The sequence below is a fragment of the Dermacentor silvarum genome, chromosome 8, assembly GCF_013339745.2.
Source record: "Dermacentor silvarum isolate Dsil-2018 chromosome 8, BIME_Dsil_1.4, whole genome shotgun sequence".
Taxonomy (NCBI): Eukaryota; Metazoa; Arthropoda; class Arachnida; order Ixodida; family Ixodidae; genus Dermacentor; species Dermacentor silvarum.
The window spans coordinates 156,051,080-156,070,044 of NC_051161.1; the positions used below are offsets into that span (position 1 = coordinate 156,051,080).

The 18,965-nt window shown below is 46.5% G+C and overlaps 1 protein-coding gene across 1 annotated transcript in view; it reads left to right on the forward strand.

The window, feature by feature from the left end:
* Positions 1 to 18,965, forward strand: part of LOC119462519 (ABC transporter G family member 20-like) — a 62,316-nt gene that overhangs the window by 15,700 nt on the left and 27,651 nt on the right. Inside the window, exons 2-4 of the mRNA XM_049672175.1 lie at positions 9,047 to 9,212; positions 16,229 to 16,332; positions 18,220 to 18,287. Of these exons, the coding sequence (XP_049528132.1) occupies positions 9,047 to 9,212; positions 16,229 to 16,332; positions 18,220 to 18,287 (338 nt within the window). The remainder of the gene's footprint in view (positions 1 to 9,046; positions 9,213 to 16,228; positions 16,333 to 18,219; positions 18,288 to 18,965) is intronic.

An 18,965-nucleotide genomic window follows, 5' to 3' on the forward strand; every position in this document is an offset into this window, starting at 1 on the left:
TGTGGCAGACTCACTTCACTATAACATATTTGATAATGCAGGTGCAGATTGTGAAGGAATTGAAGCGGCTGTTACTCTTGGTGAGAATCAGTCATGCTCATTAGAAATTATAGCTAAGGCTATATATACATTACTTCAGTTAAAATCAACTAATGTTGAGATAGAAGCTCCGCTGTGGCACATAGGTACAGGCGAATAAATTTAGTAAGAAAAATTCTGGCACAACCCATTTCACGATGATGCCGATGCTAATACGATAGCATTGAAACAATGTAGAGACATTGTATTGCCACCACAGAGATCAGTCATGTATGAGCCGGGCTCCTCATGAGTCCCTCTGGACATGCTACGCCTGTTAGCAGGGTTGCCGCTAAGTCGGTGCTTGACATTCGATTCGAATCTGCCCAGCACCTAAGAAAATTTTTTTGGTCATTGGTGAGCGGCCCGGCCCATACCTCGTGACCTATTTTTGTTTCAAACTCGGTGTCCTCAGCACAACAGCCCCAGTGCTCTACCCATTTTACCATGGATTACCCAGTGACCCAAGTTTACGGAAAAATGGATAAAGACCTGGACAGACGGGAAGATAGGATATTCCACACTTTTCAGGGTCTAAGAACGATAATTCTAGGCAATATACACAACTGGCCTGTTATGGATACATTGCCGGCATTGCAGGAGAACAATTTACAATTTAGAGCTTGTATTGGTAAAAGCACAACAATATACACAATTTTTATTTCGCAAGAAACAGTAGTGCCATCTGGTTTATGTATTCATCTACGTCACAGGCTCCAGAAGGAGTATTGCGTGGAGGGGGAGGGCATCGCATAACAAAGGAGCGAAAAAGTTATAGAACGTTAGAAATATAAACAGCGACACAAGATCAACGCAATAAATTTAAAAGAACAGAAATTATAAAATCCTGAAGTAAAATTCTACCATTAGAAAGCTGGGTTATACAGTGAATAGTATGATTGCATAATTACATAAAAAAAGTTACATACACCTGAAATAGAAACACTTGAACACTACCCAAACATACTGATTTTTTGTCTGAAGGTTGCAGTATTGTTAATGTCAGCAATGTTATCGAGAAGACCATTCCAATGCCTAATGGCACGTGGCAAAGCAGACAAGTGAAAGGCATTAGTTCGACCAAAAATGTGCTGGACGCTAAGGCGATTGTGCTAGCACCTAGATGTGTGGGATGGACAAACAAGGGGCAAGGTGGACGACTGCTCACTATGAATGATTTTATGTAGCAGACAAAGCGACACTACATTCTGGCATGATTCCAAGGATGGTAGTGACAATGACAACAATGTTAGATACGCTCAAATATTGGTTGTAATCCCTGGCGATTAAACGTGCAGCACAGTTTTGGCTATACTCAAGAATGCGGATTAGATATGCCTGGTGAGGTGACCAAATTGAACCTGCAAATTCTAGTTGGGGCAAGAATAATGTTTGATATGCAAGCTTTCTTGTGAAGGAAGGAGCAGCATGAAGGTTGCATTTTTGAAGATTGATGATCAAAGCACTTGTGCATATGGAGGTTAATCGATAGTATATACAACACTGCCACAGTGCAGTCGAGACATTGCAGTACTGAAAAAAAATTCAGAGCACTTATCAAACACGGACATGTATGCAAACAGCAACACAACACACATGGAGATGAGATGCAGTGCAACAATGCCCTTGTAGCCTACAATGTGTGATTACTCAATATTTAGAAGCAACGGTACTATCACTAGGGCAACTAGAAGTGTTGTGCACGGTTGACGAGTTGACCGTAGTAGCAGCAGAAGGCACAGGCTGTGAACTTGCGGGGCGGTCAGCTGTTGCGACAACAATGAACTGTAGACTGCCTAGGTCGAAGGGAACACAGTACGTTGGCCTGTTGGCTCTTCACTGATGTTGTGTAAGGGCCTATAATTTGTGCAGAAAGCATGTGGCCATCCATGGCTCAATCACAGTTGTATGGTTGTGGGTGCTGATATTGCTCTTAAATTTTCCAAAAATGCGGGCATGACCAACTTAGTCGTCTGCAATTTCACTTTTCTGTCACCACCAAAGAACACTGCCAATGGTGCAGTTTTTTGGTAGGCTTAACATCTTTTAAAAGCACCTTAAAAGAACATTGCCAAGAATTTCTCATCAAATTGACAAAACACAAAGGACAAACCAGCTTAGCTAGCCTCCCCATTTTGCAAACAGAATAGCAGCTCAATTTGAAGAAAATGGACCCATACTGTCATCATGCTTACTGAGGTCATGCAAAGCGTGGAATGCCAGATTGGGAGTAGTACTGGGGCACTCCTGACAATCTTCTCATGGTAGACATTGTCTTATAACACATGCTAGGCATGTATATATGCTACATGTTTTTAATGTGAGAAAAACTGCAAAGCTGGCCGGCAGCATATCGCAGCACCTTCGCCATCGGCGTCTGTCAAGCAAGGACTGGTTACGTAAATATTATTGCGTCGACGCAACCGAATAGGGCGGGCACAGAGTCGCCGCTCCAGGGCGCCGGTTCGCGAACTGGCCGTTGCCAAGACGCCGACGTGAATTGGATATTTCGAGCGTCTGCACAGCACGGATTTCACGGCGTTCTGCCACCACAGCTGCACCACTCGTTTCAAGCACAGAGCACAAACTGAGGCCTCATGGCGTTCTGCCACCACAGCTGCGCCATTCGTTTAAAGCACAGTACTTGAACCACACATTCAGCGCTGAACCGTGGGCGGTCGACGCAGTCACATTTTTATGACTTGCAGAGATGAGCGCGTCCCTCGACGTCCGTTATGCAAAGGCGGACGCGGTTCGCTGAACTGCGCTGCCGAGGCGCTACGCCACTTCGACATTTCAATCTTCACCACCTCCGCATTGTCAAGGAACACGGATCACACAACGCAGGTTCTGTATTGCCAGAGCTCACCGAGGCCAAAGCCGCACCGCCACACAAGCACTACTCACGGCTTTCCGCTAAGTAACACAGAACCTACAACCAATACACAAGCAACGCAAGCACAATCACACACGCAATGTTGAACAACGCGCGGTCGGCGCGGGCCAGAGAACGATCACGCCGAGAACGAACACGCCGTCGCATGCCGTCGTCACTTGGGGCAACCATTGCCTTCTCAAAAGTCCCTAAATGATCCTGTCCCTAGGTGCCTAGGATCGAGTCACGTGAGGGATTTTTGTACAACATTTAGACGCACGCGCGGTAGCGGCGTCGGCGGCCATGCGGTGGTGTGCGCATGCGGGCATGTGTGTTGCAAGCGATCACCGCTACGATCGCTAGCTTCTCCCTCGAGTGGAAAGGAGGAAAAGGGGAAAGGTAAGGGCAGCAGGTTTTTGGCGCACGCGGCAGGCATCTTTCTAGAGGAGGCGTTGCTTCGGGGGAGTGTCAGGTGGATGACGCATGCATCTGTCGCGTCATTGGCCTGTCGCTAGGTAAGGCAAGACAAATAAGTCGCAAAGTTTAAGTTCATTTATACGCAAAACGTTTTAGTTTTCGCGGCAAAGAATTTAAAAAATAAATCAATGTCTGTTAACTTAATTTCACTTTCTTTTTTTTTTCGATGCTCGCGACAGCTACCGTTCGGCATCAATACTATAGCGTGATGTATGGTGACGTGTTTCCTGTTGCCAGTTTTTGTCGGGTGTCCCCTCTTGTTGAATTTCTTTCTCTGTGGACTGACGCTATCAGCAGGCGGGAAAAAATTCGTGCATGCGCACGAAGGTTCAAGCTCGGCTGATGCAAGCGCGCTTGTTTCATATCCATCAGGTGCTCGCAAAAAAAAAAAAAAATTGCTCCATCTCCCGCTAAAGGGAACCATGTGTGGATGCGAAGCAGCGGGGAGATGGTTAGCTTGAGCGGGAGATGGTTTCGCGCAGCGGCCCGAGCGGTCATCGCGGCGCTGCACAGGAGAGAGAATGAGGCGCGCGCGCGCTCCGTCATTTTCATACCGCGGAACTAGAGTGTACTATACTCGCGGACAACTTTCTGTGGCAATGAAGGGAAAGCTACGGGCGCGTGGATGCTGCACATGTGTTACCGCGCCAAATAGTCCGGCAACGTTTGACAGTGCTTTTGGTTGCTCTGAACAGGCGCTGAATCGACGCAGCTTCCACGTGCGGCGGTTTCGCGTTTGCCCAGACGCGGCAGGGAAAAGCCGCAAAATAAGTAAACTTATACTCTCATTGGTGTGTTCTGTCTCATTTAACTGTTGCTAATAAGCTGTTTATGTTTTGTCTTCCCCTGCCTAAACCAACGTGGATTAAAACGCGGGAGTCTTTTCAGAAGCGCTCTCACTTGTGCGCGCTTTGCCACCGTAGCTTTCCCTTCATTGCCACAGAAAGTTGTCCGCGAGTATAGACAATGGTCGAGTGGGCCGAACGGCGCTCTGCCGCTGAGGCGCCGCGTGTGGAAAAATAGTGCGAGGGCGCTGCGAGCGAACTGGATTGGGGCGAAGACGCACTCCGCGGCATATTCAACGTACTTTCGCTGCGGGCGCCGAGGCCGATTGCGCACAGTACGCTCTTAAAACAGTGCTTTATTTCAACTGTAAATGTATGTTTACACCATTTTGCGAAACATATATATTTGAGGCACGGATTATACAACGCGACGTCTTCAATTTTGCTGTCGTTGTCAAGCGCGTCGTCTGCTAGCGAGCGCGCGCTCGCTACGCGGACGCTGGCGGACGCCCAGTTTTTCTCGCAGAACCTCTGTGCAGCACATTTTTTTTTAGTTGCTTCGGTGCGCCCATGACTCTTGACGGCCGGTCCCAAATGTAGTTTTAGCCACATGAACTGCTGTTTTTACCACTGTCCTCTAAAAGTAACTGGTATCTCCGCACCATGAAGGCTACGTTGAAAATTTTATTATTGATACCGTGTCATTTTACACGCGCTTCTTGTTGCTGGATATTTATCAGGGACAATGATCGAAGAAAACAATATTAGAGTGAAATAAAGCAGGTTTATTAACTGCGTAGCGCGAAGAATGACCAATGTGTTTCTAGGTAATTAAATCAAAGGGTACATAGACATATATATTCACGATATATATGTAAGAGAAAAAATAACAAATATTCTAAATGCAATAATTGAAAAAGTGAGAACTCCTGACCAGAATAAGCGCACGTGTTTGCAGCAACAAACACATTTACTAGTGAATACTGCAAATATAACTCGCATTCGCAGAAATAAGTCATAGCAGGCAAATCTTATATATATATATATATATATATATATATATATATATATATATATATATATATATATATATATATGTGTGTGTGTGTGTATATATATATATATATATATATGTGTGTGCGTGTGCGTGTGTGCGTGTGTGTGTGTGTGAGAGAGCAAGTGTGTACGACACCGAATAGTCGTTCCCGTTCAAATGTAACGCATCACAGCACTATTGAAGTCTCAAAGGTGAGTGACTGCATGCAAGTGAGGACTGTTATTCAAGTTTCAAGTTATTATTCCGAATGCTTGTGCTGCCGGAGAGTCGTGGCTGTTGCGCATAGGCGCCTTTCCTGAGAGAATTAACGGACGGGTGGTAATAAGTCCTGCTTAACAAGTTCCTAGCTCTCGATAAATATAAACGCCCCGTTTTAGGGCAGCCTGTAAATCTGCTAACTTGATTCAGACAAGGTTTTTTGACAGTCTCACCATGTTTTCAACCCATTAAAACTGAGTGCCCCGTGTGGTGCCAAACTTATCTTCTTCAACGAACGCAACAGATCTGCACATATCTCTACGTGTATGTGAGACATGCCGTTCCTTTAATTGTTTCATTATGGTCGTTATGATAGTGCACCGAATAACTGAAAGCAGCCGTTTATATTATACAAGCTGCTGAGTTAAGCGGTCATACACTTGGGAACGGCATTACATTTATGCATGAAATTAAGCGTAACATGTTTTTCTAGGAAATCAGACTCGAGAATAATTTATGTGGTTGACACCCCCAGAAATAAGCCGATCAACGCAGCTACCTGCTTTTTTCTTTTTTTAATATAAGCAAATTCTTCGGTTTTACGTGGCAAAACCACGAAATGATTATGAGGCACCCGGTTTATATAGTTTTTGCCACCTGACACCTAAATAGAAGTACACGAGTCTTTTTCCATTTCGTTCCCATCGAATTCCGCGACCTGGATTGAACCCGCGAGCTCAAGACCGTATCCACTATACTATATAGCCACTAATTAGCCTACCGCGCAGGCTTTCTTTTCTTTTTCTTTTCTTTTTTTGAAGTATCGACTGGAAAAAAAAGTCCACGTATGGCTTAAGGCCAAAGATTAGCATATAGAATGGCCGCTTTAGGCTATGGGACCAAATATCTTTGTACACATTTTTTATATTGTCTAATAAAATTCCCATTTGATTTCATTTAATGAACTAAAACCGTTTTCGGCGCTCGAGGTCCGACTGCAATAAATGACCCCGTACCAATTACTCCGCATTCTGTTACGCGAGAAAGGCAGAAATTTGAATGAAATGTTGCGCTGCAGCTTGTTTTTTTTTTCTCTAACAATACTTCCCGTAATTCTGACGACAAGGCGCCGGATGGGGCAGCTATGTTTTATTTGTTAGAAGCGGCAAGCAGGAAGGTTGCATATGTTTCTCCTTCTGCGTTTCGCAGGACCCACTGACGAAAAACTTTATGCGCAACAATACACACGAGAGATACATGCTGCTTGAAGAACGAGAAAAATATTTTTCTCCGAAGGGAACCGTGCAATAACATAGTAGAATCAAAGCCGACATTGCTGCCGCAATGCACGTGCAATGACCGAGCAGTATTAAAAAATAATAAAAAATAAATAAAGAAGAGAAAGAAAGGAATTTATTCTTAAGGCATAAATACATGTCATATGCAATTATGAACCCCATTTGAGCGGTCTGAACGCAAATACCAGCGCGCGAAGTAGTACGAATGACCCTGCCGAGCAGTATCGCCAACAGTTTCCGACGGCGCGACCTTGATGCGGCCCAATCCACTTCGACCGCAGCGCCGCCCCAGTATTTTTCCACGTCGGGCGCCTCACTGCAAAGCATGCGCCGCCCCAGCCGCTCGTCCCACTCAACCATAATCTAGTACACTCTACGCGGAACTACCGTGGCGCCCCCAGCGCAGTATGCATAAAACCCCTATATATAAAAAGTAGCGCCATCCACTTCCCTGCTCCTCCGTTCCCCTATCGCGCTCGGCGTGACCAGCGCGATCGAGGCGCGATATCGACAGTGGCGCCGCCTGCGTCGGGCCTGCCGGGGCAGACGACAGCTAACGCGCTACCAGAGGAAATCCGAGGATAACTTCGATCGCGCCCTGCGGAGAAGTTTTTAAGGCGCGATTTTGCTTCGTCAGTCAGTAACTGGTCTTAATAATGGCGTTTTTGAAGTAGCAACGCGACGATGCGAGACGGTGCAAATATCAAGTGTGCAGCAAGCGTTTGCGCACGCCGGATGGTAAACAAAAAAAGCCTTTTGCCCTCGACTTGTCGGTTGCGGCAACTTAAGGCGCAGCAGCATGCCATCACAACGAAGTTCTTGTACCTAACACGTTTGATCTGTTTATGCGTACAGCACTTTCGTCGCACAGGCCCGAGAATGGCAGTCGGAGCGCGCTGGAAAGAAAAAAAAATATACAAAAGCGCAACGCGTGCTTCCACGTGACATAGATTGGCCAATGGGGGAGCGGAGGAGGCTGGGGTGACAGGAGGCGGCAAGGAGGAAACGCCGGGGTGAGTGCGGTGGCGGCAAGATCTAAGAATGGCGCTACTTTTTGTATATAGGGGCTTTAAGTATGCAACTGTCGCACCACCTGTCGTGCGCGCTGCTTCGGATTCCTAGAGGAGAGAGAGGGGGCGAGCGCAGGAGAGGAGAAAGAGGGGAGGGTACGCGCATGCGCTGTGGGGGTATGGCACGCAGGCGCCGCTCCGTACAGGATTCCTAGAGGAGAGAAAGGGGGGAGCGTAGGAGAGGAGAGAGAGGGGAGGTGACGCGCATGCGCTGTGGGGGTGTGGGACGCGGGAGGGACGGACAGAGCCGCCGGCATGAAATGCTGCGCAGAAAAAAAATAAGACCTCGTACATAATGGCACGTGTACTTGTTTATTTTTCTCGGGTATAGTCGCGTTTCACCGTTTAACAAATGTTATCGCTCAGCGCGGGACGCGCCTGCATGTATCGGAAGAGTTTGTCGAATGTTATCGATGGTTCTATCCGCTGTATGTTGTCACCGAACCTTGTGTAATCTGATTGCATGTATACGCGACGAGAATTGCGTAGTACTTTCTGGAAAGCACGCAGGCAGCAGCGATTACTCTGCAACCTTCGATGTCTTATGCATATTAGCCGACGCGCTTGACCCGCTGATAAATTTCGATGATCGCCGACTGTGTTCACCGCTATCATTGTGCTTTGAGTGTAAAGGCTCATTCACACTAGGTCGATATGACACCGATTTTAATTTGCCGACTGTTGGCGACGGTGTTTTCCTTCCTTTAAACCGTTGGCCAGTGTTTTCCGTCCTGTAAACTGCGGTCGCCAACAGTCTACAGACCAAAATCCGGTGTCGTGGCGGCCTAGTGTGAATGAGCCTTAAGTAGCTTTTGTGGGCACAGGTTCGCCCTATGAAATATCAGTTTGGTCATTCACAGTTTTGCGACTGTTTTTCTTCGCCGTCACTACTACGGACCAATACATACGTACGTACGTACGTACATACATACATACATACATACATACATACATACATACATACATACATACATACATACATACATACATACATACATACATACATACATACATACATACATACATACATTGGATGGATATATGGAATGGAGTGGAATGGAAAAGAATGGATGAATGGATGGATGGATGGATGGATGGATGGATGGATTGATTTATTGATTGATTTTTGTTTTTTAGTATTCCCCATAGTGTCGACTTCGGTTGCATGTTCGTTCGTGTGATGTCCAGTGTTTCACGCGCAACCGCAGCACGGTGGTGTTCCAGCTGGTGGTGCCGTCTTGCGTGGGCGTCGTGTTCTGCCTGTTCGTGGGCGGCAAGCCGTACGACTTGCCCGTCGGAGTGGTGAACGAGGACCAGAACGGGTCGTTCAGCCGGGCCTTCCTCGGCCAGATCTCCGACGAGACCGTCCTGCAGGTCAGGCTCAACATTATGCCGCAGATGTGCGTGCATCGCGTGCGCTGAAATAATTGATAGCGATGTATGCTACGAGAATGTCTGGGTGTGTTTCCGTTCCCACTTATCCAAAGCGGAAGATGCCCAAGAGCTTCTTGTAGGCTGTATTTTATTAAAAGTATCCAATAATACTCTTATAATATCTCATTTGTTTACATTTTTCTTGTCTGCGGTTTTGTTATAGATCTTTCATTCCCCAATGTTTCATATTGCATCTTGTGCTTTTATTTCGTCATGGCATGCTGACATAGATTACATAAAATGGCACCCCTGCATGATGCACGCCCCGGCTTTTCTTCTGGGTCACAGATGTCCTGGAGCAACATTCTTGTAGCTTTTTGTCTGGTGTCGATTCCCTAACTGACTGGCAGAAATAAAGCTCTCATTCATGTTTCGCTATCAGATCACTTTCTTAGCAATCGTTTCGGATAAAAAGGTTGTCTGGAACGTCTGATACAAGGGCGGATAAAACTAGTGGCCAAAACAAAATGACGTAGTCTTGTGCTGCAGTACTGTCCTTCGCATAACTTTTAATTAAAATGAAGTACTTCCACCGTGACAAGGCTCGCCCCTGAGTGTTAGTCGGCTCAGCGTAATCCTTTCTTTCCTGGCTCCTACCGTGGGTAGCGAGCACATTCCCTGGGCTAGATTCGTCTAGCGGTCATAATTAGTGCTATCGTGTAACAAAAACAGGCGACAACCTTTTCTTAGGTCACCATTTCCAATATATCTTGCCCTGTAAGCGGGTCATACCTATTTGAAACTAAAACAAGAAAATTGATAAGTTTAGGTTCACTGGAAACTGTACGGCATAAGTTGCTGGACCTCTAAACACACAAATAAAAAGGAGAGGAGTGGCAGACGCGCAAAGGCGAAATGCCTAGAAGCATTTCTGCATTTTTGTATTAACTCTGATAAAATAATGTTTTTCGAGTGGCTTCCGGTAGTCGGAAAGTGCGTTGAACGGAAATAGCATTATGCTAACCTAAAACAAAGTTTTTTTTCTGCATTAGAAAGTGGTAATGAGATTTATTTGCTACAAAATAGTTTAAAGCATGCTTGACAATTTGGAACGATAAGGCGTGGTGCCCCACTAATGTTCAAGGTAAACTGTTGCTCAGTAAAATAACGAGACTTTTGTTTTAAATTTGGAACCCCAAGTTACTTGAATTACAAGCAAAATGTGAAATTCGCGTTGAACTACAATGCCGCTTCCGCGCTTCATTTTCAAAGCTGTGACGATTCTCATTTACTGGCTCAGCGCGATGCTTTATGATTAAGTCACGAGATCGTCTCCCTGCCGCGATTGATAGGGTTATGTGAAAACTAAAAATCTATGTAAAAATAAATTCTGAGATTTTACACGCCAAACCCACCACATGATTATCAGGCACGTAGTGTAGGACTCGGGATTAATTTTGACCACCTGGGGTTCCTTAGCCCCGAGCACCTATATCTAAGTACCTAATCTAAGCCACTGAAGAGGTCGAATCAGCGACCCCGAGATAATTAAGCAGCGCAACGACTGCGCCACTGGGCGATCACATCGGGCGGTTATATGGGCGATGCATACAAAGTTTGTTGTCCTCATAGTGCTGGCAATAATAAAACGAACACTAGAAAACAATACAGACGGTAATTGGAGAGCGCCGTCCTACGCGAGCACGCAGTCAGAGCGTGAGCAAACGCATGAAAATGAAGCTATTCAAGACGGAGCGTAGCAGACGACAAAGGCGAGTCCCCCGTCTGACGTCACGGGAGCGCCGCTCGCAGCGCCGCCATCGGTAGCACACGAGGCAAATAACGTAAAGCTCTTCCAAACTGTTTCAATTTCATTTCTACGACCAGCCTTCCACGATTGGTCAAATTTTTTTCGGGCCACCCCAACTTCGCCTGTCTGTCACGTGACATCACGAAAACTGCGATAGCTCCCCGTCTGATATGACGTGTACACACTGATAATGCGTGATTAGACCGAACAAACTAAAAAATTCAGAGCCCTTCCCCTGTCGAGAAAATGGGGGTAAGCGAAGCTTGTGGCAACCGAGCGAGTTCGCGGCGCCGTTGCTCAAACGCAGCCTGCTCCTGGGCGGAACGCATCACGCGCTGCCTTCCCATCCGGTTCGCCGAAACTGATCTGAGGCGAGGGAAGCCCGGCGGTACAGCGGCGCGCGCGTCAACCCCTTTTCCTTCCCTTTCCCTCCCCGCGACACGCCAAACGACCCTGATTGGTCGCGCGCGTCACGTGATCCGGCGCCGGCGCAGCTTGCCCCGCACCTGCTCTACTCTGGGAGCATCCGGGTTTTCTTTCCTTCCTTCCTTCCTTCCTTCCTTCCTTCCTTCCTTCCTTCCTTCCTTCCTTCCTTCCTTCCTTCCTTTCTTGTCCCCGGCTAACACCCGCATATTCAATGCAGGTATGGGCCGCACGTGTTTTTGTTATCGTTAATCGTGACGTAACTGAAACTGAGGAGTATGTTATGTTATTGATGTGATGACCTATCAATCACGTTAATCATACATTCGTACCCTTCCATGCCAATTTTGGTATATACCAAGTGAACGAGACGCGAGTTTTCGATAGGTTTTCGATAGGGTTTTAGCATGACACAACCGCCGACACTTGTGAGGCAATACAAGCTTCGCTTGAAAATAATTGTTGCTGATTCTACGCCATTTAGGCTGTTAGCCCACCGCTATTGGCGAAAAGTTTTAGGGCTTCGGCCACTTCAGCTGTCTGTCACGCGACTTCATAAAACCGCGAAAACTCACGATGTCAAAGAGGCATGTACGCACTAAAGATTCATTAATATGCCGAACAAAACTGATTTTTGTTTCTGGATAGCCGTAGACTGCCCCGTTCCAAAAGGAATAGAAGATGGCTGCCCGCCGATCGCTCAGGCACTGGTTACTCGGAGCTGCCGAAGAGCATGGATTTATTTGCGTATAATAAACCTTTTTCGCGTGGCAGTAAAACGTTATCGAGCCTTTTCGGCACGTATGCGACATTGCTCTGCCAACTCGTCTTTGCTGAGGATCTGTTTTAGCGCCATTCTTAACCTTCTGTTGCACTCCGCCGCGATTTCCGACAAACCACCGCAAACTAAGTAAAGGGAAGTGGACCAATCGCATGCGCCGGCACCACCCTCTTCATCCGGGTATCTATTCTCACTGCGCTGGCTCGGCCCCATCGAAACCCTCTCCACTTAAGCGTGCTCCTCGCCTCTCGCCAGCCAATTAGATAAGAAAAGCCGCTGAGTGTAGACAATGTTATTAGTTTTTTAAGCAAATGCTCTCCTCCTATAAACGAGGAGAGCGTTTGATTGGGCTGGTTAGACAACGCTGCGGGTAACCGCCCGATGCTTGCGTCGGCGGCTAAGTAAATTTGACGTCAGGAGATTGGAATAAATACAGATTGTTACAGGCCCCATGGTATACCTTTTCGTTTGAGTCGTGCTGCGCTGAGGACTTCAGTTCAGTAGCATAGGCCGTACACGGAGAATGTAGGAAAGTGCTGTGTCATACGTGGCGCACTAGAAGTTGTATACACATCCTCACAGCACTGTCGTGATTGGTGTGCAGATACTGAATTCATTTATTCAATGAACTAATGAAAGGACGAAAGGTGGGCCTAGTGCCCTCAACGTGACAAACCGGTTCTGGTACGCGTTGGCGCTTATTGGACGGTCAGTCACAAAAATACTTCTGGCACAAATACGTAATTCCAGACAGTGACCATCGGTAAATCGCGCGACACAGTTTTGGTATATTTATGTTTCCGCGGTGCAGAAGTCAGAGCGTAAGGACACCTATTTCGTGTAGCCGTTAATTCGATAACATAGACGCCTGAAGTTACGGCGTGTAGCCACAAATGTTTTGCACACTCCCTTCACTATAGGCTGTAGCTTTATCACTAGAGACTGGATTTTAGGCAAATGCCTTTTTTGTTCCTTGCGCTCCTATCACGCCACTTTGATATATGAGTATGAATTAGAGGTTAAGAAGTGCTTTTATAGTGTTTTTATAGTGCCTATAAATGCCTATTTTGGCGTTTGTGCCTAAATGCTTATATATGCCTATAAATGCCTATTTTCAATATCGGCGCCTATATGAACACTATTTAACCTCAAGTTTCGCTTTCCAGTGCAGTTAGAGACCGTTATTCATGTTACTGGGCCACATTGACTCTTCGGAGCTCTATGGGGTTCAAGCTAGTCCTTTAGTTCAACCAACTCCCGGAAAACAACTGCTAGCAGCATTGAAATGGGACGCGCCGGCCAGCAAACGCCGCCGCATTGACATTACGCGAGTGGTATGCGAGTGCGAAACCGCGGAGAGCCGTCAGGGGCACGGAGAGTGAAGATCAAACGAAGAAAGAAAAATGTGATGTGCACGCGGCTTTTGTTTTGTTTGTAATTTACTTTGTAAGGTGTTCACCGCCGTCGGGAGTTCCTTCTCAGCGTACGAGATCATTATGAGTGACAAGAGGCACAATTTTGAATCCAAAAATCTGGAGATGGTGGTAGTTTGCTATTGTTTCCACAATCTTCACAGTGATTCTTAGACTACGTTCCGCGTGCTCTCCAAACAGATTTCTTCAAACATGTGCACTTCAAAAGGGCGGAAGTGTATGTGGCAGTGTTGGGACGTCTGGCCTGTACAATTCGGATAATGTCATTGTATATGAGGAAATTGCGAAGAGTTGTACCTAACAGTCCTCATGTAAGAACATGCTAATTTCTTAATAAATCGTAGTCTCTCTTGCATTTGTTATTTGTCTGTTTTTGTTGTGTCTTAATTTAATTGCGTCAGGCAGACATAAAGTATCGGTTTTTTTAATCAATATTCCCAGCTTTCAAGTATTCTTTTTCATGCCTGTTTCACCATATGCGACGCTCGAGTACAGTGGCCATTGAACATGAATATGAGCATAGTGCTTATTGAATGAAGCTCGTTATTAGTCCAGCAGTTTTATGGGACAATTGCACGGCTATGTTCAACTGTTGGCACCTTTGTGCCATCATAGACAATACCATTTCTTGTTTTCCTATCGTAGATATAGGCCGCGCACGTCTTCCTTTGAAATTATTTGCATTTATGTAAAATTTTATTGTGCCTATATTTACGACGTTGGAGGCCTAAAACGTTGTTTTGCCTGCCTATTTTTGGCGCCTAAAACGCGCTTTTTTAATGCCTAAAGATCCGGCCTCTGTTTATCACCTTACCACAACAGTCAATATCGTTTCGCATGTCATCTCTGCAACCATTTTTCAGAGACTGCATGGCGTTCTACGTGCTTTCGCTGAAACTTATACAGTGATTCACTAGGCTCACTTCAAAACCACGAAATTCTCGTGTGTGGCAATTGTGAATCAAGAGCTCCAACGATAGTTTCAGAGACTACCGTGTTGTTCGCTACTGCATTTCGCATAAATAGGCCGAGAACGAAGCGCCTTGTCGGTGAGCGCGGACATATATGCTACACTCACTGCGAATGAGTGTAGCTTTCTTGTCCGCTCTCTTGAACACCCAACTGAGGCTGGAAATAAAACCTGAATGGCTCAGACGGACCGAACGAGACTGGTTATACTCCGGGATGGCAGCGTAACTCAGTCAACCAAGCCGAGGCTCGTACTATCACCGTTGCTCGCCACTTGGTTGCGCCACGGTGTCTTCAAGCTACAGCACAGCAAGCTTATTTATTTATTTCGTTTTTGTATATTTCACATACCGCAATCCTACAAAGGCTATGGCAGCAGTGGGTACAATAGAGAGTCCACAAATCCATACAGCAGCAAACATCAACACGAATGTTAAAAAAAAAACTAGATATTGGAACGTGATATCATAGCATCAAGTGCATAAATAAAACAGTCAAGAGGAAAAGAACACAAGTGCCAGGAAATAATTGTCGAAAGTCAAGTGTTTTGCGATGAAAGCTATATTTATAATTTATTAATGCGTGGGCGAGAAGGTTCCGGGTTGAGCTCGTAGTAACGTCTGGCAGAAATTTACTTAGCGAATGTTAAGTGTGCGCAGCTTGCTAATGCAAAAGAAAAAAATCACGATATTGCACGACCGCAGCGATGGCTTAGCGGTAGAGCATCCGCCTCGTATGCGGTAGGTATACCTACTTCAAATGTCGGTGCCGCCGGGAAGCCACCGGTTCTTTCTAATAGCTAGAGATGTTCCCTGGCCAGGTGCTCGGCTCTCGTGGGGGTTCACATCTCGAAAGAGGGCCCAATAGAGATTTCAGGAATTGTCTCTGGGCGCCTCTTGTCCAACCACAGACGACCTTATTGAAGAGCATCTGTCGCGGCTGTGGGAGGAAGGTGCTGCCGCCGGGTACCTACCGGTAAAATAGGTAGAAGCGCGCTCCCGGCCTGGTGCTCGGCCATTATGGAGTGTTTGTCCTCAACCCGAAGGCGTCCCCACCTCAATAGATGCTTGGGGCGCCACATGGGAAATGGTCGCCATGGGAGCGGCCATTTCACTTTTCTTTCTGTGGTCACGAGGGTTTCGACGGGCATTCAGAGCGCTCCTTTCCCGAGCGTATCGCCCCTATAAAGGAAGCCGAACGCCAGGCCGGGGTACGCTTGTGCCCATTTGAACCAGTGGGTGTCCGGCGGCGGTGGGAATCGAACCCACAGCCTCCCGCAGCTGAGGCGGGCGCTCTATCACTAGGCCACGGCTGTGGATTATTCGTTGCATTTTCTTAATTCGTCTTCATGTTATTTTCTCTTCTTTGTTTTGTTTGTACTCGCACGCTTCTTATTGCATATTTGGTGAATGTGCCAGTGAAGACCATTTGAAGTTTTGACCGTCTATAGAGAAGGTCATGGCAGATTGAATTCCCATTCTGTCCACGCAATCACTTCGCACTCCGACAGCACAAAAAAAGAAGAAGAGAAAAACGGCATCGACAACCCATGTGGCGCCCCTATAGTAAGTGAAACTCCACTCCTGCCCTGTTGTTGCAGAAGCCATACTCGGACATCCGCAAGGCCTTCGATGCGGTGCTGGACGAACAGGCCTGGGGCACCCTCCACATACCGCCCGACTACACGGAAGCACTGAATGCCAGGTGGGTGCGCATATATACGCTATTCTCCGCAAGGAAGCGCACTTGGTGTCTTCGTGACGTTTGGACAATTATTGCATACGTTGTATTTGTAATTAAGCCACGCGAAGTTACTACATCCATTCTCCCTCACTCTACTAACATGTACTGTCATGTTGATTTTTTAAAGTTTCAGTGGTGTGTTTCCTCGCCTCGATCGTCTTGACTGCCGGCAATACTACGAGCTTCGCTTTTGGCGTCCAGCTCACCCTTTTCTACCACTGCTCCTTCACACTTGCGCATGTTTGAACCTCTAACCATATACCTGGGGTGGAATTCTCGAGTGATCACGTGATGTTCGTGTTGTTCGTGGATGCGATCACTTTCGCGAAATTTTTGCGTGACTGGGCGCCGGACACGTCGGCATACACAGCCGACAACGTTCCCCTGGCGCTGTGCCAAGCTCGCTCTCTTCGCGCAGTGCCTGGAACGTTGTCAGCCATATGCGCCGACGCGTCTCGTTGCGAGTTCAGCGAAATCTCGCGAAAGTGATCGTAACCCCGAAAGTAATCGCTTCAGAGTACCGCCCCTGTTCTGCCACTGACCTGGCATCTCCTGAAAGCCTGAGCATATCTTGAGCCTATAGGTTGGTTCGTCCTGATATTCTCCCTTCGTAGCCTACACTGTCTTTTATTGCGATAGCAATTATATGGATACTGAGGCACATTACCGGCGTCGCCGTGAGGTTCCGTATTAAGCCCATGTGCGATACGATTGTGGCCTTCGCGCCCTATGCGATAGGTGCGAGGGTGAGCCGAGAAGGATGGTAGCTTGATCTCGTGCGCGCAAGGGAGGGATCGTGGACGTTTGCGAGCGCTAGGAGGGGAGGAGGGAAGGTAAGCGCGCATCTCGCTCTTTCTTTAAAGGCAATCAGAAGAAGCTCCATCAATGGCACTTAGTTGCAAACGCTTCAGTCGGCAATTTTTAAATCTGATCTACAACTTTCGTATTGGCGCTTTCTTGGTGGAGCCAATATTTTAAAAAGTTAGGCAATTAGTTTATACTAATTAATTGACTTTGCAAAATTAAAAAGATACCGCAGACTAGGACACGCGATCCTCATCACCACTGAGCTGTTTTGAGCCTCCTAGCACCCTCCGTCGTTATTGAAACATTGGCTACATTTAGCTGGGACTCCCTGCATAGGTAGGGTGCTTCTAAAGGGGAGAGAAGGTAAGGGGGGTGGATGAGGTAATGAGCGAGAGTGTGTTAGCGGCGAGGGTGCAGAATTGAAAAGAAAGATAATGCGCTACTGATGGTGGAGGAAATTGAGTTAGCGCCGTGTGTTAGCCGGTTGACGTGTCATTGTAGGTTCCTCTTTTCGTGGAAGGGGCCTGGACGACGGTAGGTGGGTGGGGCGGTATCTGCTGCGCTGGAGGTTAGTAAACTATCGTGTCTGACAGAGAGAATAAAAGTAGCGGCAGAAAAATGGTGGTCGTGAAAAAAAAATGAAGGGGGGGGGAGGGGGAGGAGTAATTATATAAATAAAAGAACGAAAGGAATAACTGAAAGCAAAGGGAGGTTGGAATGTTATTGAAAATCGAATAATGAAAAAAAAAAAACAAGTAAGCAACTCAAAGAAAAATAACTAAGTGGTGTTGCCTATGCTTTGGAAGTTTAGCATAGCGAATAGATTCTAAAGCTCCCTTTGAAACGTTCATACCTATACCTATATGAAACGTTCATACCAATGTCTTGAACTTATGGATGAAATACGAGTCTCTACATTTTCTGTCTCGCGCAGAACGGAAATTTCACTGTAGTATGTAGAGTTTAAGTTCATCAAAGTTATGACCTGGTTGGTTGACGAGACCACGTGACGAGACCTTGTTTATCTAATCATGAACGCAGGGTGCACTCGCGTGATATCGACGATTCCAGCCCACTGTACCCGATCAACTTCTTCCTGGACGCGACCGGTAAGCTGAAGCCGGCGTTGGGCACGTGAGTCTGCGTCCCGCAAGCGATGCGATATGAAAGCCCAGCTCGTTACTACTGACTGATTGAGCGTATTCAACTTTAAATCACACGCTTTGCACGCATGCTTTAAACACGCATGCATACGTTCATTCGCAGACACGCACACCATCATCATCCTCATCATTATCGTCAGTGCTCATCCGGAGTTGTCAAGCCTACAAGTATGCACGTAGTTTCACACTTGTAGGCGTTCGACACGTTGGGCCCAGAAATGGTGAGGAGAGATTAGGGCAGCAAGACAGAGGGATAATTGCAGAATGACACCGTAATAGCATGAGGTTCGGTATAGCATGTAACCTTTCTAATGCGTGAATAAATAGAACTTGTCTATTTGGTTACGTCATTTATGTATGCTATAAATGTCCGTATGTTAGCAAAACTTGACCTCTGTTGTTATTGTAATCACGCCAGCGCAGCGGTATAAGTTTTACACCGCTTGGTAAAAACACTAGTAACTAGAGACCGGATTTTAGGCAAATGCCTTTTTTGTTCCTTGCGCTCCTATCACCCCACTTTGATATATGAGCATGAATTAGAGGTTAAGAAGGGCTTTTATAGTGTTTTTATAGTGCCTATAAATGCCTATTTTGGCGTTTGTGCGTAAATGCCTATAAATG